The following is a 19,588-nucleotide window of genomic DNA, read 5'->3' as shown; positions in this document are numbered from 1 at the left end:
TTCTGATGGATTGTGGTGGAACTAGTTCCATAACAAGGTCTCTAAGCCCTTCTATTTTGAAAACCCTTTTGCTGATGGATACCTCGAATATCCCCACGCCGCCGTGAGATCTTCGAGTCGATATGCCTCCCGTGTTCCTTTACTTCTTACCATCAATACTTTCTTGGCATCTTAAGCGACACTGCCTGGTGCATTGTCCCTACACCTGTCTCAGTGACTTTGGCTTTGCCACCCAATAAGCAACCATAGAGTCGAGTCGTGAGAGCCAGCTGCCAATAGAGCTTTCAATCGACTACCAGATTCATCACATTATCCAAGATTTCATCAAAAATTGAGACGTCGTCTGGTGCACCAAACTCATACGTAGCAATGCTGATGGGCGTGCTGACATTGAAGTGGCTATGACTATGAAAAACAAAGGTATTGGCTGGATTCTGCGTAAATTAGCTGGTGGTCAAGAAAAGGAGACTACGGACAACATGCTTGTTGACAAAAGCTGCTGGACCTGAAGGCCTGAAGTCCGACCTCTACACTGGTTCCTGGCTCGACTGTTCAGCCTAATAAGCACATCTTTGATCCCGGAAGTTTCGTGTTCAGCCAGGGCGGCTATCTTGGCATGTCGAACAAGAAATGCAAACTACTACCCGATGGATCCTTCATCATCGATCATCGAAGGAGGGATACGAAGAAATAGTCGTACCCGCTCCCAAATCTAACCCAGTCGCTGGCAACGAACTCTTCCCTGTATCGTCTCGGGCACGCAAAGCCTTCACCGTCCCACGTCTCAGCCGTGTCCAGAGTAAACTTTTCCTTGTCGTTTTCGATACCGATGAACCCATTCTTCTCTGTACGCCGACCGGTGCCTGCAAGGTGGGGCCCTAATATATTGACTCGCTTATGTAGACCAACTTGTTGCCACTATGTTGACCATCCTCAATGATTTGCGACTTAGTGGCATGACGAAAAACCCGCGAACAATTCGACCTTGACGGCTTCAATTACGTTGCTCCTAATATGAAGGACCTCGTTCAAGAAATGGTTGGAAAATGCTTCCAAGCTCGTCTCAAAGTCTTTAGGGTCAAAGTCGGAGAGTTGACAGGAGACTCTCAAATGACGAGACTTAAATCATCGTTTAGTACCACGCTCGGGAATCACGCGCCCTGGAGAGTACCGACAACAGCTATGCAAATCTCGGTCGACTCATCATCATTGAGGAAGTTCATGCCCTTTGCGATGATCGCATGCCAGTCCTTTAAGCTATCGTTTCCCGTACTCGTATCCGTCGCACGGAACAGAGTACGTCTTTTCTGCCTTCCAGCCACCCTATCCAATTATCAAGCTGTTGCGACCTTTCTCCGGGTTTATGGGAAACATTAGACTTCCGAAAATGTTGGTCATGATTAATCACGCAGTGTTTCAGCATTCGATAAACCTAAGGGAATACAAGGTACGTAGGAAGACTTGTTCAGTTACGTATGCAACTGCACCACTTCATTCCGCATCAGCGAAAGACGAGGGAGGAGTAATTTGAGTGGCATATTGCCTCATGCCCTCCTTAAGTGGTTCGATCTGAGCGATAAGCAGGTTGAGTTTGACGATGAATTTCTGTAAGATGTCATATGATCAATACTATCCAACAACACACAATCTAATGAGGTCTCTTTCTCTTACCTTGCGCGTCAGCACTTCCATTCCTTCATCAAGTGCAATATTTATCTCGGTGGTTTGCTCGGTAGCCTAGTTGAATGGTTTGAATTGGTGAAGAGCACTACTGAGAAAGACACTCACAAAAGCCCAAACACTTGCAAAAACGCCTAGGTCATTGCAGATTTGGTCAATGTTAGGTTTCAACTTCTCGAAGTCTGCCTGCATGGCCGCTAATGCCGCCTGCTTAGCGATAGTTCGGGCAAGGTTGGCTTGGGCTTGGTTAAGGTTTTCCTGCGCCTCTAATAAAGATCCGCTAAATGCTCCTCGAATCTCGTACTAGAGCACGACTCACTACCGCGTTTCACCAAAAAGTCGATGAGGAAACCAGCCGGGATGGCGGAAAAGATCTGAGGACAGCCCTGAATCAGAACAAAATCGGAACACGATGATTCATGCATACTCCAAAGATAAAGCTGAAGCCCAAGGTGATGCCGGCTATTTTGATCTAATCAATGAAGCAAAGTTTTGAACGAAAAGAAATTTTGCGAGGCTGCATGTAACAATGTACCTTCTCGTTGAGCCTGCGGAAAAAGAAAGGCTCAGAAACCTCCCCCCACAAAAGGGACCGTGGTATAACTCACTCAGCAATTTCTGCCTGATATTTCAAGATGTCCGCCTCGAACGCTGCCGCGTCTTCCGTAAGTTTCTGCTTTTGTTCCTCGATGTAAGCTGTGAAATCCTTGGAGAAATCCCCAATGTCGTTCCTAAGATCTTTGAACTGGTCTGAGACCCTTGTTGCAATCTCTACTGGATGCTTTTCCTACGAAAACATTCGTCAAATTTCGGAGATTCGACCAGAGCTAAGCGTGGGATAGTTACGACGTATTGCTTCAGTTCCATTTGTGCACCTTCCAAGTCGTCCTGGGACTGGATATCTGCGATGAGTGCAAGGTTGATACCATAGTCTATACCGTGTAAGAATCAGTAAGAGACAAAAGCACTTCAAAAGAGAACAGCTGACCGGTCAGTGAAGCCGCAGTTTCGGCCGCCAGCTTCCTCGAAGACCAGAGCATCCCCGTATCCCCATTCCATCGCTAGCACATATGGAGGTTATTGGTGGGCGATAATAAAGGGAAGACATTCCTTACAGCCATAAAACCAGCCCACTTAGGGACGTATACTCTTCCAACGTCGGGGAAATCCGCACCATATTTCTCGACAAGATCATTAAATCCCTTTTGGACGGTCCTGAAGTTCTCATCGATGGCGACAGCCGTCTGGCCGATATTCTTGCACGCCTCACTAAACTGTTTGAGCGTGTCTGGGTCCTCTAGAATTTTCGTCATTTCTTCTTGATGCTCGATCTGTTCATCCTCGGTAAGAGACTCCCATGCGGTCAAGCTAGGCGCGTTCTCGTAGGCAGACATAAAAGCTGATAGACACGGGCAAATGAAAATGCAAGTGAGAGTGGTAGTTGGTGGATTGCTTATCGCTTCCTTACCTTTTATCCGGCTGCAAAGGGGGTCACAGTTTCGCCTCCCTTTTTCGTTGAAGAAGGTCGAGTTGCCACTTATTTGATTCCAGCCGGTCTGTCAAGAAGTCGAGTCCCTTTTCCATGCCGAAATTCGTAATAGAATTGGGCAGGACGGACGGTATTAGGCAGGAGATGGTGAGCAAATGATCAACATGCTACCTTTCAAGACTTGAATGAGAAATGAGGCCTTTACTCCAAGTTTGGGATGGCACGAGTCCCGGATTCCATGCGGGCATTCGTAATAGAAATGACGATAAGAACATCTTAAGAATGTTAGCGAACGATCAACATTATACCCGTCATGATAGTGAATATTGCATGAAGATTTTACGGCGAGGTTCGGAGTGGCACAACACCCTTGACAATAGAAGTGTATGAAGCTGACAATATTGGTTAGCATGCGATCAACATGACACCTTTCAGAATTACTTGAATGATGAATGAAGAAGCCCTTGCGCCAAAGTTTGCGGTGGCGCAAGTTCAGTTACACGCGGGTTTTTGCGATTGGAAATGTCGGTAAGAACTAGGCAATGGTTAGCAAAACGATCAACATGTTACCTTTCAAAAGCAACGAGGCCTTCACGGCAACATTTGGGGTGGCAAAAATTTGAATACTAGTTCTCGTCCGCACTCCCGAAGCTGTCAATGTTAGTGAAGGCGATTGTTATCGTGACCCTCTGATAACGTCGTTGGATTCCCTCAAGCGAGCCGCATCCGGAAAGGAAGCCAATCGGCCAGACAAAGGATCGTAAAACCGGTGTCTGACCGGTCCATAAAGCTTACATAAATGTTTTGTTTGTTCAATTGTTATCTTCAGCTTCTTGTCATTGAATCATTATCATGGCACGAGCTCAGTGCGATCGCATATTTATGCGAGCTCCGATTCCAAACAAATCTTCCCTATCCTTCACAAGGCAATCTCTCAACCGTTCCTCACTTAACAACACAGTCTATCATGTCATCCAACGCGATCGATTTCCCTTTTGCTCATGAAGACGTCGTCCAAAAAACTGTTGACGACGTTAGAACGCTCAGCAACATGTCCGCCGCAGCCGACCAAGGCGTCCACGATGTAAACCATAGCTCCAAGACTCTTGCAGAAAGATACAAGGACGACATCACTGCGCTCGCTGTGCTGCCACCCCGCGTGGATGAATTCGCCAAAGTGAGTTTACCACCTTTGCGATGAATCGTCACTGTCATTACCTGTTCGCCTGACGTCAATCCCGATAGTCTTTTAATGATATTCTTTGGGCAGGACGTACCAGTGCGACTCATGGGGTCAGCCGTATTACTGGTAAAATAATCTCTTTCGACCTTCCATCTCATTAGTGCTCATCTATTTAAACTCCAGATTTCGTAGATGTAACCGTTGTTGGGATAGTCGAGGATATCAAAACGCCAGAAGACCGAGATGAAGCCGTCATCGAGCTGAATGCCATTGCTGGTGTTGGTCCTTTTCTTCATTTCTTCCTGTCCAATACTGAACGATTTTTCTAGCAAAAGTCAAAGCCAGTGGATGGATTCCCTGGTGCGACAAGGCGTCTCGACGGTATCTGGAATACCGTACGTCGGACAATCTCCGAATTTATCCTCCTTCTTACATGATGCCATTAGTCATCGACTGATGCCGCCAACATCGCGAAGGTCCTTGCGGAAGCAACTGATATCGAGAAGACAGTCAAGGTCAAGCTGACCACAATTAGTATAGTATAATCCTGTCGCTTACTTACTCGATCTCAATCTAGGAACTGACAACAGCCTTCTCCCCTGCCAAAGCAGGTTACAAAAAGGTTCAGGAAGCCCTCAGAGCATACGCGTCCAGCATCTAAACGGTTGTAACTACATTTGCGGTGCTATAGCTGTACTCATTTCTGTATAACATCATCGATTGACTAGTGCTACGGGAGTAAGTGGCAGAGCACGGCAATATACAATGATTTCAGTCCGACTGCTCCTTTGTCATTATTTGACATTCGAATGCTCATGTAAATCCACCAGCTCTTTTCCAAGCTGATCGTACATCCCTGTTCCTTGTCCTTACCACTACCCATAGCTCTTCTCGCACCACCGACAACGCACAAATGCTAATTTGCCAGATTCATTTGAGAATGCGTAGGGGATTAAAGATGTGATTGATTTGCAAAGGGAACAGCTGGAGTTGGAGCGGCGCTTTCGCGTTCAGGAGCCGAATCTCCTGCGGTACCGAGAATCTTTTCCCTCTAAGATACTAAATCAGCACCACCTGAGCCTTTATAATACAACAGGACCAACTTGACATAAGTAGAAACCTCTTTCACTTTGCCATGTGTCGACAGGCAGCTGGCGTTCTCGAAGTATCGATCATACGAATTTGCAAGCTTATAAGTCTTGACAGCGGAGATGTCATTATCTGAGATGGCTGTCGGCTGACCGTCCTGATACTTAGTTGCCAAGCGGAAATCGGCGATCTTTTCAGTGACACTCTGCAGCGTACGTGCTTGAGCAGAGTAATAGGACCTGGCCAAGCCATCCTCATCGTCAATCATACGGTTCTCCTCAGTTGACTTCTAGAATCAATATATTAATCAACCTCTCGAGACAAGCCGTCACCAGGTAGGTAGGGGTGGTATTTTTCCTCTAGCCCTTGCCACGAGCTTCCGAGTTAAGCAAGATCCCCAGCTTCTTTCAGAAATAGATTGGAATTCGAGGCGAGCACCCAGCTACTCTGCGAGACTAGATAACCCTTCACAATCGACCGAAAGCGCAGAGTCCAACAAATATTTCTTGTCATCCTTGCAAATCAGCGTTTTGGACATTGTCGAAGAGGTCATCTGTGCAATATATTGACATAAGCGGAGGTAAGGGAGGGCAGTGATACGACGTTCAAAATAAACCTTGTATGTACACTTGAGGAGTATAAGACCATCACGAGCGGTGAGAAGTATAGCGCGGCGATTAGTTTCTGTGGCAAACATCGCTCCGATGACAAACACAGTAACAAGATTGATTCGAAGTCGCCCAAGACTAGGGCCTTGGCGACGAAGAGCAGATCTTAAAACTGTTGTTTTTCAGCGCTTTGGACGTAATAGAGGATGGCCCGGAAACGATGGTAGGAGCGATAGAAGAATTGGGTCCATAGTTTGTGTGGGGAACGTCAATAGTATTACCACCGGCTTGAGCGATTCCGACGGCGCTGCCAACAAAGTCTGCGCCAACCAGTAAGCGACCTGACCAGAAAAAGTGCCAACGCCTCCACCATATGCAAGGGTCGCGACCTCTCGCTTGCCCTTTAGATCCCAGAAAAGTGTATAACCGGTACTGCTCGAGCAGCGAGAACATACTGGACTTGTTGATTCCATGCGACTGAGATGATTTCATCGAGTTTCGTACTCCGGGTGTAATAGTTGGAGTGTAAGCTTGAGGTTCCACTAGTCGAGCATAAGCTACCAACGGACGAGGAAAGTCAACGAACCTCGCCGGCAACATCACCCGAGGCAAGAAGGCTGGATTGGATGGGATTAAAGTCAAGACCGCGCACTGGGCCGGCAGTCTGAGTGGTGTTTCGTTGAAAGATCATCGATCAGTGATTGCGCACTGTGAAAGCTCAGGCCTTCAGGTTCAGGTTCAGTATAGGGATATTCCGGGGCCTCCTATTCCGGGCCTACTGTAGGTTTGATGGGATCACCCCGAGATCCGTCTTTAAATAAGTAAATTACAAGTTAACTGTTCGAAACCTCTCCGGACAAAGGTTCACTCGCGTTCTGTATCAAAGAAATATATTACATCGCCAAGAAATGAAATAGAAAACTCAATACAACTTTTTTAACATAACCTACTCACTTACAGCTCGTATTCAAACTTATACTTATATGCTGTCTTATTTCCCAGGCCATTCGGAGCTACATCTCTGAAATTGGAACCCAAACTTACACCCCAGTGAATTCAGCCTCCACTTCCGGGATGTTGGAGATCAATTAGCGTCTAGATCAGTGATTAAACAAGCAAGGGTTCCGGTCAGATCCTGGCTATCATGAGGATGCTAGAGAATAAAACCCACCCGGCGACCCGATGACTTGAACCCCTCCTTAGGCGCCCTGTAATTCGTCGATGTGTTTCACAGCAAGTTCACGTACATTCGGGAAATCCCACTGGGTCGCCAAGTGGAGTATTGTTTCCCAATGTTCTAACGATGTATTGTAATAACCGAATGGCCTGCAATTGAGGGTTATACACTTTGAAATCGATGATGTTAGAGTGAAAGCATACGTGTTGTAAAATATCCATAAAAAGCGGGCGAAATCCTCCGCTTCCACTCCTTCAACGAGGAGAGGAGCATGTTCATCAAAACCTTCCTGATTCGGCCCAGCTATACGATCTCTCCAATACGCTGATTCCCTAAGGAAGAAAAATGAATGGATGCGGAAACGTGTTTGACCAAACTGCAATGGTGTTGATTTCAATGGTGACCCAGAAATGAGATTGTCTAGATTACCCACTTGAAGATGTAGATCACCGGCAGGGATGTAGTAGAGTTCGTGGCGATGAGTATTTGCCATGAGGGAATACTAGTATTGGGAAGATGGCGCCTGTTACACCATCGCGTTTTCCTTTATCAACCACGAGAAATATCTGAATCCCAGTTTAGGATGCTAGAGAGTATGACAAGCATCTCGGGGAAGATTCTGGATACGTCCACATTTATCTGCCTTGAGGCCTTGAGGTGCTGAAGAAGCCGTCCACGTTGTTGTCACAAGATTTAAAAGGCAAATATAGAATAAGAGGTGCCGTCACAGTCCTGGATTAAGGGGTTGTTCCTGGGTTGTTCCAATACCTACACTAAAGTTCTGGACGGTTCCTAGAGAGATTTCTTCGAAGCCGCAGGCCAATCAAGTGACTCGCAATTCGCTGAGAATGGGCTGCGGGCTGCCCTTGCATTCTGATTTTAGGTTTCCACGAGGCAATTCTTGGCAGACGGCAGAAGATGCCAAAGACACGCAAACAATATTCAAGGAAAAGTCATTAATTCATTGATAGTCATCAAGGCGAAGTGGTAAAGGGCTCAACGAAGGCGATCTAGGGAATTCAGCACGTAAAATCCGCACTAGATTTTGACCCACGACGGTCATCGTTGGTTTCATCAAAAGTCGTCAAAGTCATCATCTATATCCTCCCAATTCTGATCGATTGACTCCGTTTTATCTGCCTCCTGTGATGCGGAGCGTCTAGACTGATTTTCAGTTTTCTGGGGGGGAAAAAAGATACATGAGTTCGTCGTCACTTGCTGAAGAAGTTTAGGATACCGGACTACCTGTATTTGGGCCATCAAGGGATAGCTCGAGCGTTGAAACAATTAAATCATCGACCTCTTTCTCGACGACGCCTTTTCGTAGGGGGCTAGAACCCTTACCCTCCTTCGAGGGTGAGACCCGCATTAGCTCGCGCAATTTTGAAAGGTGCCAGAAGTTATCCATTCCCAAAGTTCGACATTCATCGATGCTAGGGAATTCTTCCCGATAAACCAGCTCCCGGAAGTACCTTACTAGGTATTTTCCGGGGAGCTGATTCTCTTGATAGAGAACTATACGCCTAGCAATATCGATGGAATTGTTGTCTTCAAGGTATCGTATCGCGAGATCTTTCATCCTCGGGAAATCCCACTTATGAGCGTACTTCAAGATGATCATCCATTCCTCGAGTGTGACATGAGAATAGTCCCCGAATTTGCTAGTACAAATAGTAAGAGCTGGGCGTTGGTTTTAGCATACTCAAATCTCACGGATTGTAAAAGATCCCGATAAACATCCGCAATTCTGTTGGCCCAATATCATCAAGGGTGTATGGTTTAGCAGCGCTGTCGCCTTTTGTCAAAGGATGATCGCCAGGGGAGTCATTGCCGGTGAGTTCTTTCCGCCAGAATTTCGACTCTCGCGTGAAGAAATGGGAATGAATGTGGAATTTGGTGCCGTCGGGAAGCTGGCTGAATGGTAAGAAAAATGCAACGAAACATTGACATTCGGGCGACTCGCATTGAAGAAAAGATCCGCTCCCCGGAGGATGAAATCTTGAGGACCCGCGGCGGGACTTCCGTTCGGTGTCGGTTTGGGGTCTTTTTTCGCCATAGTTATAAAAGGTGAAAACTTATGGAGGGAAGGAGGAGAGGCTGAGGATGTTGGGGTGAGTGACCAGTGAAATTTGAACTTATGATTTGATCAAACCCTTATGTATAGTGTATCCCGGGCCTGGGAATCAGAAGCATGGTCACTATAGACTTCCCTGCAAGAAACATCAAAAACATTTCATCGGCAGGTACTTCATGAAATACGACCGATTGGACGCCAGCGATGCAAGTCGAGTTGCAAATTGACGGATATCTATCAGGCTAAATCAAGTGTACCGGCTTAGAAAATATTGACCGCCGGCTCGCTGAACTCTTCCAAGTCGGCGATTGCGTGGTGCACCTCGGTCAGGCTGCGCCGAATCATTAGATGAAAGGAAGTTAACAATAATACAAAAACATATAGTCAATAGCTAGCATTAATTCAGCAAAAAGAACCAGGCACGGTCAAGACCTCCCATCTCTCGTCGTAATCCTCGTCTGTACTACCTTTCCAACTCTCAATGTCCGAGTTTACCTCTTCGTCCTCGTCCTTCACATCTTCCGCCGGGCATTCAGGCGGGTCCTTAATTACGGTCTGGAAGGAATATAAGTCAGGTACAACACAGCAGTAAAATATAGAATACCGAACTACCTGGAGTCGGGTCCACATTGTTAAGAGTCTTTATATACGCTGCCTTGACGATTTTGCCAATCTCCACGTTATCAAGGTCATCAGGGCCTCCAGCAGACTGTGACGATAGTCGTTTGGCGTAAAGATCACGCTGGGCATGGTATAGGAAGTAGAGGTTCTTGTGCCCAAGAATACGACATTCTTCAAGTTCAAGACCCTCGGGTCGAGATACCAATTCACTGTAATATGGGAGAATATACTTATTCGGGATTTTGTTCCTTTGATAAAGGATTATGCGTTCAGCAATATCTATGCGTTGCCTTTCGAGATACCGGATGGCAAGAGCTTCGACTTCTTTAAAGCGCCACTTGAGAGCATAGCGCAGGATTACCATCCATTGCATCGTCGTGATATGGGCATAATTGCCGTATGAGCTACGAAAAGAAGGACCGGTTGGCGTCATAACTTGCAGTCGCTTCGGAATCAACTCACGTATTGTAAATCACTCCTAAGAAGAGGCGAAAATCTTCTGGCGACTCATCTCTGAGGGGGTACGCAGAGGCAAAACCATTACCCTTCCTTAGAGGTGCATCGGAAGAGGACTCAGCGCCATCCCCGAGGAGTTCTTTCTTCCACCACTCCGACTCTCGGATGAGGAAATGGGAGTGAATCCTGAAACGGGCTTGATTGGGTCCAACCTATTCAAACGCTCAAAGCTGAAACCGCGTAAGAAGAGTTAATTCAGTAAGACTACTTACAGCAAGATATAAATCTCCCCCCCTAATGTTGAAAGAGTTCATATCACCGTCTGGCATCGTCAACTATGAATGAGTTTATTGGGGATCGAGAACTAGGGAGGGCGGTGATAAGTAGGATCGAGTGGTCTTCCCTTGTCCTTTATATAGCTGAAGCTGCCTGGGAACGAGAAGCTCAAACTGACGTTCCCGAAATAAAATGAATGCTAACTTGAACGATACAATGGTGCCCACACAACAGCAATTGCTAAGCTGTGACGTTAACGTGAAGCCGTCGTGCCAATAGGGATCCTTGTTCCCTTTTTGTTCGTCCAGCGTTCGGCCAAAGTGGAATGGTAGCAATCACGAAGTACGCTCCTGAATGCTGTGGGGGGGTGGCGACGTTTCTAGGACTTTCTAGCGACCAGAATGCTTCAAAACCTCTTGTTCTAATGCTTCCTTTCCCTGAAAGCGGTGAAGAAGACGTCAAAGGATCTAAGCGTGGGTGAACACGAAGTTCCCGAATCTAGTAATATGCCCATAATCAATGCCTGCACACCTCGGCTGATTAGCACGAGTTGGAGATTTCTCTACGCCACGAGGCAGTTTGACAGCCAACCAGAAAAAAACCTGATCCTTCTATCATCCACAGCAAGCGTCTGGCTGGAAGGAACAGTTGTGGCGGTGGTGACACGATAAGATATGAGTTTACGCCGCAGGGACGAGAAAATGGATTCTTGCCCCTGGTATTATGAATTCGCCGCGGCCAGTGAATGATCGATCATAAGCTACCTTTAAGTAATTAATTAATTGATCAATCCCCGGAAGAAGTATAGTATATAATGCTACGATTCAGGCCTTGAAAGGGTTTACATTAGATAAAATATTTAGATAATGTTCTTACTGACCTGCTGCGCACTGCGATCACAAGAACCTTTCAAGTTCGCTTAATGAGCGAGGATTAACGTGAGTCAGAAAAGCATGATTCCATACTAGTATCTGGATGCGAGATAATGCGCCTGATCACGAACATTCTCCTGTTCTCGTGGGCTTAGCACTCCGCAGGGAACTCTATTTGTCAAACAACATTATAGGCGACGAAACTGAGGACTTCAACCAGACTTCAACAGCAATGGACTCGGGTCCGAGATGCAGTCGTGCACTGACTCTCACGCTTTTCCTTATCCAATACGATTCCACCGGAACTTGTCATATGCACATGCGCAGCGCCAACCGCAGTTCTTGTTGTATGTTTGACTGATGAGTCTATCATTAGCAACATAACACAACATAAAACGCGCGATATCTCCCACTCCGATTGTTGCAGCCCTTCCTTCTATCATGGCCATAAAAAACCCAGAGCACCAAGCTCTTTTGCATAACAATGTAGCGTCTCCTCCGCCTTATATAGGTTCGAACCTATGCAGTCATTCTGAGGCCAAACACTGACTGAATAACGTTTAGGATACCCTCAGACCGGTGTAGCGTATGTGCCTCATGGGCACCCCGCGCCCATAATAGTACACCCGAACATTCCAAGCAAGATAGTTGTCGTTAGAGAAGATCGACGTCGATGCCGCTTTCTCAAAGTCTTCGTAGTCGCAATTCTCTTCTTCTGTCTCTTGAAAACTATAACGCTATCCTGGCTTTGGCGGGAATACCAGAGCGAACCTCATGTACGTTCATGGCTCTCTGGCTGTTGACTAACTTAAGCCTCATGAAGGTTTCCGCTCAACAGTGGGCAATAGGACCTGGTGCTCAGAGTCCAGATTATCCCATTCCAGCTGGCGCCGAGCTCGTCTCTTGCGAACAACCATTGAAGAATGGCAATGCAGATACGAGGCTGAATGTAGATCCATCTTCTGAAGCAATCCTCCTCATGGCCCAAGGCCCTAGACTTCAGGGATCAGTAAAAATTACGACTGGAAAACACGATTCCGTCAAATTTTTCGTTCGTCTTACAGCTTATGATGGCGAGGACAAGGATACAATTGTTTGTTCTTTGAAGAGGGCAAATGGTGAAAGTGGAGTTGGAATATTCGTGAGTAGTCATATGCGGTCTTCAACGTGGAAAACCCAGTGTTAATGTGGAGTCATAGAATCCTCGCAGACACTGGAGATATAAGCGAAGCGTCAAGTATGACGTAGTTGTCGAATTTCCTGAGAATCACCCCACTATCAATCGCTTCGAGACTAATGTGGTGAACTCGGGGCATTCCATCGACGACATCAAGAATAAAGTTTTGTTCGAAACCCTTACACTACGAGGCTCAAATGGCGGAATACACTCCAAGGTGAGGTGGATCAAAAAGAATAGAGATCTCTCAGCTGACTTTCCTTTTAGTCCGTTGCTGCACTTCGAGCGAACATTGTGACATCCAATGGTATTATCGAGGGTTATTATAATGGATCTGATGACCTTGGCCTTCACACGTCCAATGGCAAAATCGATGTTGATATAGATTTCAGCCAAGTCAAATCTTCCACAGCGAATCTTTTGATGACTACCAGTAATGGGTATGTCATGCGAAATTTTGGAGACCACACTCCAGGTTCTGACATCAGTGTTTAAGTCGACTCAGGGCCGGTGTCCGCCTTCACGATCGTACCTCTGGAAATGCCGGCACGGATTTCAAGGTCATATCAGTTACCACTAATGCCCACCTCGATTTCTCTTTCCTCGAGGTTCCACTCTATTCCACTCTGCACCATCAAGCGTCCACTTCAAACAGCCCTGCAACAGTTACAATGCATCCAACATTCGAAGGTCGTTTCTCCTTAGCGTCCAGCTCATTATTCACTCCTGTTATTAATGAACACCGTGTGGAAGACCCATATGGTAAAGACAGACACCGTATCGTTACTAGGAGGACTTTCCGAGGGCTTGTTGAGGGTGACGTTAGTTGGGGTGGCGATACCAAGGGAGACGGAAGTGTTCATGTCTCAACGTCAAATGGGAAGTTGACTCTCAACCTCTAAAAATTCGCCTTTAAGGCCCATTCCTTTATTTTGGACCGCTCTGTAAATTAGATCGAGTTCTTTAAAATATCTTTGATATCCGGGATACATGTAGTACATCAATTATTGACTATCAAATCTTTTGAAAAATGACAATGTACAATAAAAGGCTTGGATTCCAAGACAAATAGAATCAGGACGGCTGGATTGTCTATTCTGTAACCGTGGATCAACTCTACGCGCGTGTAGGCGGTAGGAAGAGGATAACAGAGAATAATGAAAGTCAGCCATCACCGGCTCCAGCAGCGAGCAAGCCATCAGACTAGCCATCATGCATCAGTGCATCAGTGATCGTGATCATCCGACTGCCTTGTGGCTGTGTCATGCAGAATTGAACATCAACACATCGCACAAAGGCTCGGAACGCAATTTCTCAGCAATCGCTTCCAAGATCGACTTCAAACTTCGCATGATAGGATTAAAAACCAGCGGGTAGATGTCTGTCAAATGCGGAGGCAACTTTATTGATATTGGGCTCACGATGGGCAAAATAATTTACTTATCAGTGAGTAATACAAGTTTTCTAATATTTCGCGCAAAACCCAAGAGAATGATTTGGTATCCAGGCATACTATATACCTTTGTATTATGCAGCCCTGTCAAACTTTTAGGCTGAACAAGCTCAATACGATTAGAGAATTTCCAAATGAAATTTCGAAAAAGACTCGACAATTCTTGAGTGCGGTTTCTAAGTTGGAGGGTTATAAATTTTAGGAGCCAGTTCACCTACCCTCTCTGCTCGTTTGATATAAGTTTCGTAGAGACTCAGCAGGAAATGCGCGAGCGGCGATGAAGTCCCTCCGAAGTTGAGGTGAGTGACCGGCCCAAAATGGTCCAAGATTTGTATGATGCCCTCCTTGTTATAGAGCCTACATAGATTTGGAAGTTGCTGCACCTGGAGCAGGGATTCAACATAAAGTTGGTCAGAAGTCTCGTCAATCGACGCTTCCCACCGCGTCACTCGTACGCGACCACGCGCTTGACGTTCCGATCCATTGGGTATGTACTCAAATTTTGCCCAGTGTTTTCCTTCTCACTCTCTCATAGGGAAACGTCCAACAGACGTCCACCGACTCCCAGTACATTTCCCAACTTCTCAAGCCCGTGGCTGGTCGCCGGCTGGCCCTCTGTCTGGGTCTTCAGGAAAGAGGTCGAGGAACTCCTTACGCCACTGGGCGGGGCGTCGGTTTCTACGCGCGGAAAAACTGATACAGCCACAATGCCCGTCAGATGCACTCCTCCTTCCTTTCTCACTCCCAATTGGCCCTCAGGACCGTAACATGGCCCACTTGAACGTTGATTATGCCTTCGCCAATCATAACTGAGCTTCTCGATTCCATGCAGATGCCACGGTAACAGCCGACAAATAAAAAGTATTCCATCTCTTTCTTTGTTAGTACGACACCTCACTGATGACTCTCTCAGCACCATTCTTCTCTCCTTTCCCTCCCCTTCACCATCCTCCTCGAGCAATTATGCGATCGGTATTGTCTCGATGGTCGTACCCTTCCTCTTCAAAATATCAAACATCACAGGCGAGCATGGTTAGATCTAGCCTGAAAATACAATTCTTGCATCAAAACCTCATGATCGTTCACACTTCGTTTTACATTCAACCATCGGTACTATTGGCGGCCTTCTTGCATAAATGCAGAGATCACAATAACGATCTTGACCCCCTAGTGGGACTCACGGCATCGAGAGTGTGGATGAGAACCTTTGCCACCCAAGCACTGACGTCAAGCCCTGATTCTTCGACCACGATTCTGAAAGGATCGTTGTGCCCACGGTTGTTGCCATTCCTATTGCGAAAGACCACATGGAATACGCCACGCGTAATCGCTTCATTCATCATTCAAGGTATTATGTTGATCACTTACTAGCTATTTTTGTTAGTTTCACCGACTTCTATTGTTCGATGGAAAAAGATGTTTGCGCCACTTCAAACCTCGCCGCAAAGACTTCATTCATCGTTCCCGATTCTGAAGAGTATGATGTCAATCGTTTCCTGATCCTTCTATAGTTTTTACCCCCCGAAATTTCCGCATGCTACGCAAACTTCCGTCACCCCAAAATTGGCGTCAAGGCCTCATTCTATTTGAGATCTTGAAAGCTAGCATGTTTATCGCTTCCTAGAATATCGGCACCGGAAAGGGACTTGGCTGCTCGCTGGAACTAACGGGCAATGACACATTGCTCTAGTACCGATTCAACTTTCCAGAACAGAAAATGGAGGCAGCATTGTTCTTCTTGATCGGCAAAACGGCGGGATAAAAGGTGATAATGCCAACAAAGAAATCGCCTACCAACGCTCTCACTTACGTTCTTATTTTCCCGCATCAAGCATCTTCCATGGCTGCTGACGCTCCTCCGACCGTTTACAAGGAAGCACCTAGCTGGGATGATCTTCCCGAGGAGGATCAGTTCAAGCAACAAGAAGAAATGACGAGATTCCTGCAAGAGCTCGGCACAATCGAGGATTTTATCGAGGCGTGCAAGGAGATCGGTCGAACGGCTGTCGCCATCGTGATTGACTTCCACACCGTCCTGGAAGGCTTTATTGGTCTTGCCGGAAATTATGATCCCTTTTTCCCTGGCATCAGAAAAGTATACATTCCGCGATGGGATGGGTTGATGGCTGTGGGCAATGTCTTACTTTATATATCACCCTGGAATAACCTTCATGTGTGCTAGCGTTGGAGTGGATCAACGGGGATGCTCTGGTCTTCAAGGAAGCTTGCGATTGAAACTGCGGATGCATTGACCGGTCAGTTGTTCTCTTTTGAAGCTACACTTTTATTTATCCCTTCATGGCGCTTAAACTATATAGAGTATGGTGAAGTTCTTGCGCTCATCGCGGATATCCAATCTCAAAGCGAATTGGAAGGCGCACAACGTTTCCTGAGGGCCTATGTTGTAACTATGACATGTTACTTTTGGTCGAATATCCGCATTCTGACGCCTGCTCTCTTTGCAGGAAACTCACCCAATAGATGTCGCAACAGCAGTCGCAGACGGGTTCAAAAACCTTAGGATCGACCTTCAGGATTTTTCCGACGATTTTGCGAAATACGTCGAAAGTTTCGGTACCTTGGAAGACGCAATAAGCCTCAGGTTTGAGTCTTCTATTAAATCTATCAAGCAATGTGGAGAGACAATTGTTGAGTGCGTTATATTATGGCTTGCTTTGTCGGAAATTTTCTGAGCCCCTTTTTTGCAGTCTCAACGAGAAGGTACATTGTAATATATCTCCCGCAAAAATCTCCTCACTCGAAGCTTTTGCCTCCTTGTGTAGATCCAAAAATCTGTTATGGCGTTAGGTTGCAGCTCTGTCTTTGGAGTATGCATAGATCATCACGTCTCAATCTTATTCTAATTCAGACCTTCCCTCAGATCCTATCCGACATCCCAGTTAACTCCATCGGTCAATATGTTGTGCAACGCAACGGTGAGTTGGGCTCTACGAGGTTCAACGTGGGTGCCTTCATCAAATCTTCATTAGAGGCACAGGCCAACCTCAGTAAAACCAAATCTGGCATCACAGGCTGGTCCGAGATAATAAGGTCAGCTTTTTTCGTCTCTTCTTTTTTGTCACTTTTCCGCCTTTTTTCAAATCCGATACAAGAGAAAGCTGGAAGGCTAAAAGATTGTTTAATATTAAACTGATGCGTTTTCGGTAGATACCTCGCCTTACAAGCTATGCAGGCAGACTTCGAGAAGTTCAAACCTAACATCGTTGATATCTGCGACGATTTAAGCGCCTTTGCTAACATTTGGGCTTTTGTGAGTGCCTTTCTTAGCGACACTCTTCAATAATACAAACGTTTCAACTAGGCTACTTTGCAATCCATTGAGATGAATGTTGCACTTGATGAAGGAATGGAAGTGCTGACGCGCAAGGTGGGGGCGGGATACCGCAATAGTTTGTTTCGTTGGGTAGTACTGATCATTTGAAAAGAAATTCCAAATGAAACTCGCACTACTCATAGTTCAGATTGAACCGCTTAGGGAGGGCTTGAAAGCATACGCCGCTCAACTTTAAGTCCCCCAAAGACAAGACTTTGTCTAATGTGGAATGAAGTGGAGCAGTCGCATACAGAACTGAACACGTCTTCCTAGATATACTGTATATCGCTAGGATTATCGGGCGTGCTGAAACAATTTCCGTGATTAACGAAATTCGTGATCCATCATGATCTGATTAGAACTGATTCACGGTATCCCTTGCTGAAATACAGAAAGACTCTACCCGCCGTGCACTGCCGTGCAGCGGTCGCTTAAATCCAAGGAAGTCCGTTGGTATGCAAGTTCACATGGCTATATTAGGTTGTACGTTGTCACAGTGTTGGCAATAAATGTTGAAAATTCCCCGAATTGATGACGAAATTATGCATGACGGTGACCAAAAATAGATCCAGCTCACGGCGGGTACTACGGCTTATGTGAACTTACGGTCTGCTGCGTACAGTAGACGACGATTTTATTTCGATTACATCAGTCAAAAAAAAACTACATAAAAGTTGCAAACACTACTCATAATCTTTTTCCTCCTTTCGCAGTACCAATACTTTTGCTAGATGATGCCAACAAAGAAGCTGACGACTGAGCTTTACCATTCGACTCCTTTGGAGCCGCAGCACCAAGAGCCGTTCCCAACAATAAGTTCACGCCTTTCCGAACGGCCTCCTTCGCTTTATCTGACGTCTCACCTCCTTCACCAATAGTATTGCAGACACGTAAAATTCCTTCCCTAAGACCGTTCACTTGCAGCGCGAGTTTCAACTCCAACGCCTCGCCCTCCTTCTCGGTCAAAGGTTCATATCGTGAAAGGAGCGAATAGTAAAGAGAATCGAGGTATTTTGGTTCGGCTTTGTGCTTGCGATATAATACTATGCGTTCAACGAGAGGAATGGGGAATTTTGTGGTGTTTTCGAGTTCCCGGAAAGCCAGATCTTTGACTTCCGGGAAATCCCACTGATTGACAAGTCGTAAGATGGTCTTCCAGCTCTCGAGGGTATTCTCGTAGATCGAGAATCGACTTTGAGGACACATAAACAACTGTGACGGTGACTGACCAAAACCAAAAAAGAACTTACCGGTTGAAAAAGATGCTACAAAGTTGAGCAAAATCATCGGAGGAGACGTTTTCTTCAGGTTGGATCACTATAGTGTGAGGAGAATTGTCCATAGAAGCCGATTTTTTGGTCGTAGAGTCGTGACCATTGTTGGTTACGATACTCCCTTCCGCTAGTCGATCCCGAAAAGCCTTTGATTCCCTAGTGAAAAAATCGGATGGAACGCGAAAAGCCTCGTCACCAATCTATGAAAGATGAGGAAATGCATACACGATTGTTCAGTTGCTCAGAAGCTCAGTGAATAGCAATACTTACGATGACAATCAGGTCACCCCCAGGTTGATAATGAACCGGGTGATGCTTTAGAGACTTAAGATTAGGGGGAGTGTGGAGGTTATCACTGGGTGGCATCAGAAACGAATTAGAGGAAACTGAATTTTGGAGTCAGTGGTCGCGAGTGCTTTTATGCAGGCCACCTCGAGCCTCAAACGTCTACTCAAAATTCTCTCGCCAGCCTACGCTCCACTTTCTAGATCACTTGAAGTTGCGCCGCGGAGGGAAAACGGCGCGTGTTTCGGAAGGCAACCATCGTGCCCAGGATACCCCGCGCAGAACATGGACCGCTTCTATCCTGATTCACCATCAACAGGGCGAGAACATCTTCAGTGGGAACAGTCGACGGCATATACCTTGTTTTCTACAACTGGACAACACGTTTCGATGCTTGGAAAGAAGAGAAGAAAGAAAGAAAGCATGTCTAACCGCACGCTTTCTAGAAGATATGCCACGCGCATAAATTGCAAGAGTATAAACGACACATACACATAATGAGATCTATTCTTCGCGGCCATCAAACCCATGACCCAGGAA

General features: G+C 46.2%; 10 protein-coding genes across 10 annotated transcripts; 5 read left to right on the top strand and 5 right to left on the bottom strand.

Annotated features, from left to right (window-relative positions):
* Positions 1–630: 630 nt before the first annotated feature.
* On the top strand, positions 631–989 carry AGABI2DRAFT_118335 (hypothetical protein; the record flags this gene model as incomplete). The annotated part of the gene is made up of 2 exons (XM_006461381.1): positions 631–847; positions 904–989. The coding sequence occupies 2 exons, from the start codon at positions 631–633 to the stop codon at positions 987–989; spliced, it is 303 nt and encodes a 100-aa protein (XP_006461444.1).
* A 222-nt stretch (positions 990–1,211) lies between these two features.
* AGABI2DRAFT_192947 (hypothetical protein) lies at positions 1,212–3,872 on the bottom strand. Its single transcript, XM_006461380.1, has 14 exons — positions 3,611–3,872; positions 3,341–3,561; positions 3,149–3,255; positions 2,796–3,079; positions 2,669–2,741; positions 2,527–2,612; positions 2,289–2,467; positions 2,216–2,228; positions 2,106–2,152; positions 2,000–2,052; positions 1,789–1,946; positions 1,672–1,737; positions 1,488–1,605; positions 1,212–1,432 (listed from the first exon to the last, which is right to left on the bottom strand). The coding sequence occupies exons 4-13, from the start codon at positions 3,072–3,074 to the stop codon at positions 1,492–1,494; spliced, it is 1,068 nt and encodes a 355-aa protein (XP_006461443.1). The 5' UTR covers positions 3,075–3,079; positions 3,149–3,255; positions 3,341–3,561; positions 3,611–3,872; the 3' UTR covers positions 1,212–1,432; positions 1,488–1,491.
* Positions 3,873–4,032: 160 nt separating this feature from the next.
* Positions 4,033–5,134, top strand: AGABI2DRAFT_192945 (hypothetical protein). The gene is made up of 6 exons (XM_006461379.1): positions 4,033–4,346; positions 4,415–4,478; positions 4,536–4,630; positions 4,682–4,747; positions 4,800–4,867; positions 4,943–5,134. The coding sequence occupies exons 1-6, from the start codon at positions 4,137–4,139 to the stop codon at positions 5,061–5,063; spliced, it is 624 nt and encodes a 207-aa protein (XP_006461442.1). The 5' UTR covers positions 4,033–4,136; the 3' UTR covers positions 5,064–5,134.
* A 1,791-nt stretch (positions 5,135–6,925) lies between these two features.
* On the bottom strand, positions 6,926–7,744 carry AGABI2DRAFT_192943 (hypothetical protein). The gene is made up of 4 exons (XM_006461378.1): positions 7,660–7,744; positions 7,430–7,602; positions 7,221–7,375; positions 6,926–7,144 (listed from the first exon to the last, which is right to left on the bottom strand). The coding sequence occupies exons 1-3, from the start codon at positions 7,717–7,719 to the stop codon at positions 7,249–7,251; spliced, it is 360 nt and encodes a 119-aa protein (XP_006461441.1). The 5' UTR covers positions 7,720–7,744; the 3' UTR covers positions 6,926–7,144; positions 7,221–7,248.
* Positions 7,745–8,246: 502 nt separating this feature from the next.
* Positions 8,247–9,348, bottom strand: AGABI2DRAFT_136461 (hypothetical protein). The gene is made up of 4 exons (XM_006461377.1): positions 9,190–9,348; positions 8,940–9,136; positions 8,472–8,887; positions 8,247–8,405 (listed from the first exon to the last, which is right to left on the bottom strand). Exons 1-4 carry the CDS (start codon positions 9,280–9,282, stop codon positions 8,398–8,400), a joined length of 714 nt encoding a protein of 237 aa, XP_006461440.1. The 5' UTR covers positions 9,283–9,348; the 3' UTR covers positions 8,247–8,397.
* Positions 9,349–9,610: 262 nt separating this feature from the next.
* On the bottom strand, positions 9,611–10,767 carry AGABI2DRAFT_192940 (hypothetical protein). Its single transcript, XM_006461376.1, has 4 exons — positions 10,650–10,767; positions 10,384–10,589; positions 9,913–10,325; positions 9,611–9,855 (listed from the first exon to the last, which is right to left on the bottom strand). The coding sequence occupies exons 1-4, from the start codon at positions 10,704–10,706 to the stop codon at positions 9,845–9,847; spliced, it is 687 nt and encodes a 228-aa protein (XP_006461439.1). The 5' UTR covers positions 10,707–10,767; the 3' UTR covers positions 9,611–9,844.
* Positions 10,768–11,886: 1,119 nt separating this feature from the next.
* AGABI2DRAFT_178597 (hypothetical protein) lies at positions 11,887–13,763 on the top strand. The gene is made up of 6 exons (XM_006461375.1): positions 11,887–12,036; positions 12,090–12,301; positions 12,349–12,666; positions 12,725–12,919; positions 12,970–13,142; positions 13,199–13,763. Exons 1-6 carry the CDS (start codon positions 11,967–11,969, stop codon positions 13,602–13,604), a joined length of 1,374 nt encoding a protein of 457 aa, XP_006461438.1. The 5' UTR covers positions 11,887–11,966; the 3' UTR covers positions 13,605–13,763.
* A 216-nt stretch (positions 13,764–13,979) lies between these two features.
* On the top strand, positions 13,980–14,852 carry AGABI2DRAFT_178596 (hypothetical protein; the record flags this gene model as incomplete). Its single annotated transcript, XM_006461374.1, has 4 exons — positions 13,980–14,148; positions 14,405–14,454; positions 14,510–14,642; positions 14,691–14,852. Exons 1-4 carry the CDS (start codon positions 14,080–14,082, stop codon positions 14,850–14,852), a joined length of 414 nt encoding a protein of 137 aa, XP_006461437.1. The 5' UTR covers positions 13,980–14,079.
* Positions 14,853–15,889: 1,037 nt separating this feature from the next.
* AGABI2DRAFT_192939 (hypothetical protein) lies at positions 15,890–17,757 on the top strand. The gene is made up of 12 exons (XM_006461373.1): positions 15,890–15,920; positions 15,988–16,283; positions 16,338–16,410; positions 16,474–16,559; positions 16,621–16,808; positions 16,864–16,876; positions 16,939–16,983; positions 17,037–17,091; positions 17,146–17,206; positions 17,324–17,426; positions 17,478–17,543; positions 17,602–17,757. Exons 2-12 carry the CDS (start codon positions 15,996–15,998, stop codon positions 17,683–17,685), a joined length of 1,062 nt encoding a protein of 353 aa, XP_006461436.1. The 5' UTR covers positions 15,890–15,920; positions 15,988–15,995; the 3' UTR covers positions 17,686–17,757.
* Positions 17,758–18,076: 319 nt separating this feature from the next.
* On the bottom strand, positions 18,077–19,170 carry AGABI2DRAFT_192938 (hypothetical protein). The gene is made up of 3 exons (XM_006461372.1): positions 19,034–19,170; positions 18,740–18,963; positions 18,077–18,681 (listed from the first exon to the last, which is right to left on the bottom strand). Exons 1-3 carry the CDS (start codon positions 19,127–19,129, stop codon positions 18,177–18,179), a joined length of 825 nt encoding a protein of 274 aa, XP_006461435.1. The 5' UTR covers positions 19,130–19,170; the 3' UTR covers positions 18,077–18,176.
* Between the last annotated feature and the right edge of the window lie 418 nt (positions 19,171–19,588).

Source organism: Agaricus bisporus (assembly GCF_000300575.1).
Source record: "Agaricus bisporus var. bisporus H97 unplaced genomic scaffold AGABI2scaffold_5, whole genome shotgun sequence".
Classification (NCBI taxonomy): Eukaryota; Fungi; Basidiomycota; class Agaricomycetes; order Agaricales; family Agaricaceae; genus Agaricus; species Agaricus bisporus.
Note: the sequence above shows the minus strand (reverse complement) of the source record. Positions and strands in the feature narration are given on the sequence as shown.

Excerpts from the sequence above, each read along its gene's own strand:
- AGABI2DRAFT_192947 (XM_006461380.1), bottom strand. The coding sequence starts at position 3,074 with ATGTCTGCCTACGAGAACGCGCCTAGCTTGACCGCATGGGAGTCTCTT. Across the intron at positions 2,742-2,795 it reads AGTGGGCTGGTTTTATGGCT|CGATGGAATGGGGATACGGG; the intron begins GTAAGGAATGTC and ends CATATGTGCTAG. Across the intron at positions 2,053-2,105 it reads TTCAGCTTTATCTTTGGAGT|CTTTTCCGCCATCCCGGCTG; the intron begins ATGCATGAATCA and ends CTGTCCTCAGAT.
- AGABI2DRAFT_192945 (XM_006461379.1), top strand. The coding sequence starts at position 4,137 with ATGTCATCCAACGCGATCGATTTCCCTTTTGCTCATGAAGACGTCGTC. Across the intron at positions 4,631-4,681 it reads AGCTGAATGCCATTGCTGGT|CAAAAGTCAAAGCCAGTGGA; the intron begins GTTGGTCCTTTT and ends CGATTTTTCTAG. Across the intron at positions 4,868-4,942 it reads ATATCGAGAAGACAGTCAAG|CCTTCTCCCCTGCCAAAGCA; the intron begins GTCAAGCTGACC and ends AACTGACAACAG.
- AGABI2DRAFT_192943 (XM_006461378.1), bottom strand. The coding sequence starts at position 7,719 with ATGGCAAATACTCATCGCCACGAACTCTACTACATCCCTGCCGGTGAT. Across the intron at positions 7,603-7,659 it reads CCGGTGATCTACATCTTCAA|TTTGGTCAAACACGTTTCCG; the intron begins GTGGGTAATCTA and ends ACACCATTGCAG. Across the intron at positions 7,376-7,429 it reads TTATGGATATTTTACAACAC|GCCATTCGGTTATTACAATA; the intron begins GTATGCTTTCAC and ends CCTCAATTGCAG.
- AGABI2DRAFT_136461 (XM_006461377.1), bottom strand. The coding sequence starts at position 9,282 with ATGGCGAAAAAAGACCCCAAACCGACACCGAACGGAAGTCCCGCCGCG. Across the intron at positions 9,137-9,189 it reads GAGCGGATCTTTTCTTCAAT|CTTCCCGACGGCACCAAATT; the intron begins GCGAGTCGCCCG and ends CCATTCAGCCAG. Across the intron at positions 8,888-8,939 it reads ATCGGGATCTTTTACAATCC|CAAATTCGGGGACTATTCTC; the intron begins GTGAGATTTGAG and ends TATTTGTACTAG.
- AGABI2DRAFT_192940 (XM_006461376.1), bottom strand. The coding sequence starts at position 10,706 with ATGCCAGACGGTGATATGAACTCTTTCAACATTAGGGGGGGAGATTTA. Across the intron at positions 10,590-10,649 it reads GGGGAGATTTATATCTTGCT|GTTGGACCCAATCAAGCCCG; the intron begins GTAAGTAGTCTT and ends GCGTTTGAATAG. Across the intron at positions 10,326-10,383 it reads TTAGGAGTGATTTACAATAC|CTCATACGGCAATTATGCCC; the intron begins GTGAGTTGATTC and ends TTCTTTTCGTAG.
- AGABI2DRAFT_178597 (XM_006461375.1), top strand. The coding sequence starts at position 11,967 with ATGGCCATAAAAAACCCAGAGCACCAAGCTCTTTTGCATAACAATGTA. Across the intron at positions 12,302-12,348 it reads AATACCAGAGCGAACCTCAT|GTTTCCGCTCAACAGTGGGC; the intron begins GTACGTTCATGG and ends AGCCTCATGAAG. Across the intron at positions 13,143-13,198 it reads TTGATGACTACCAGTAATGG|TCGACTCAGGGCCGGTGTCC; the intron begins GTATGTCATGCG and ends TCAGTGTTTAAG.
- AGABI2DRAFT_192939 (XM_006461373.1), top strand. The coding sequence starts at position 15,996 with ATGGCTGCTGACGCTCCTCCGACCGTTTACAAGGAAGCACCTAGCTGG. Across the intron at positions 16,560-16,620 it reads GTTTCCTGAGGGCCTATGTT|GAAACTCACCCAATAGATGT; the intron begins GTAACTATGACA and ends CTCTCTTTGCAG. Across the intron at positions 17,207-17,323 it reads GGCTGGTCCGAGATAATAAG|ATACCTCGCCTTACAAGCTA; the intron begins GTCAGCTTTTTT and ends CGTTTTCGGTAG.
- AGABI2DRAFT_192938 (XM_006461372.1), bottom strand. The coding sequence starts at position 19,129 with ATGCCACCCAGTGATAACCTCCACACTCCCCCTAATCTTAAGTCTCTA. Across the intron at positions 18,964-19,033 it reads GGGGTGACCTGATTGTCATC|ATTGGTGACGAGGCTTTTCG; the intron begins GTAAGTATTGCT and ends CATCTTTCATAG. Across the intron at positions 18,682-18,739 it reads TGTAGCATCTTTTTCAACCG|TCGATTCTCGATCTACGAGA; the intron begins GTAAGTTCTTTT and ends GTGTCCTCAAAG.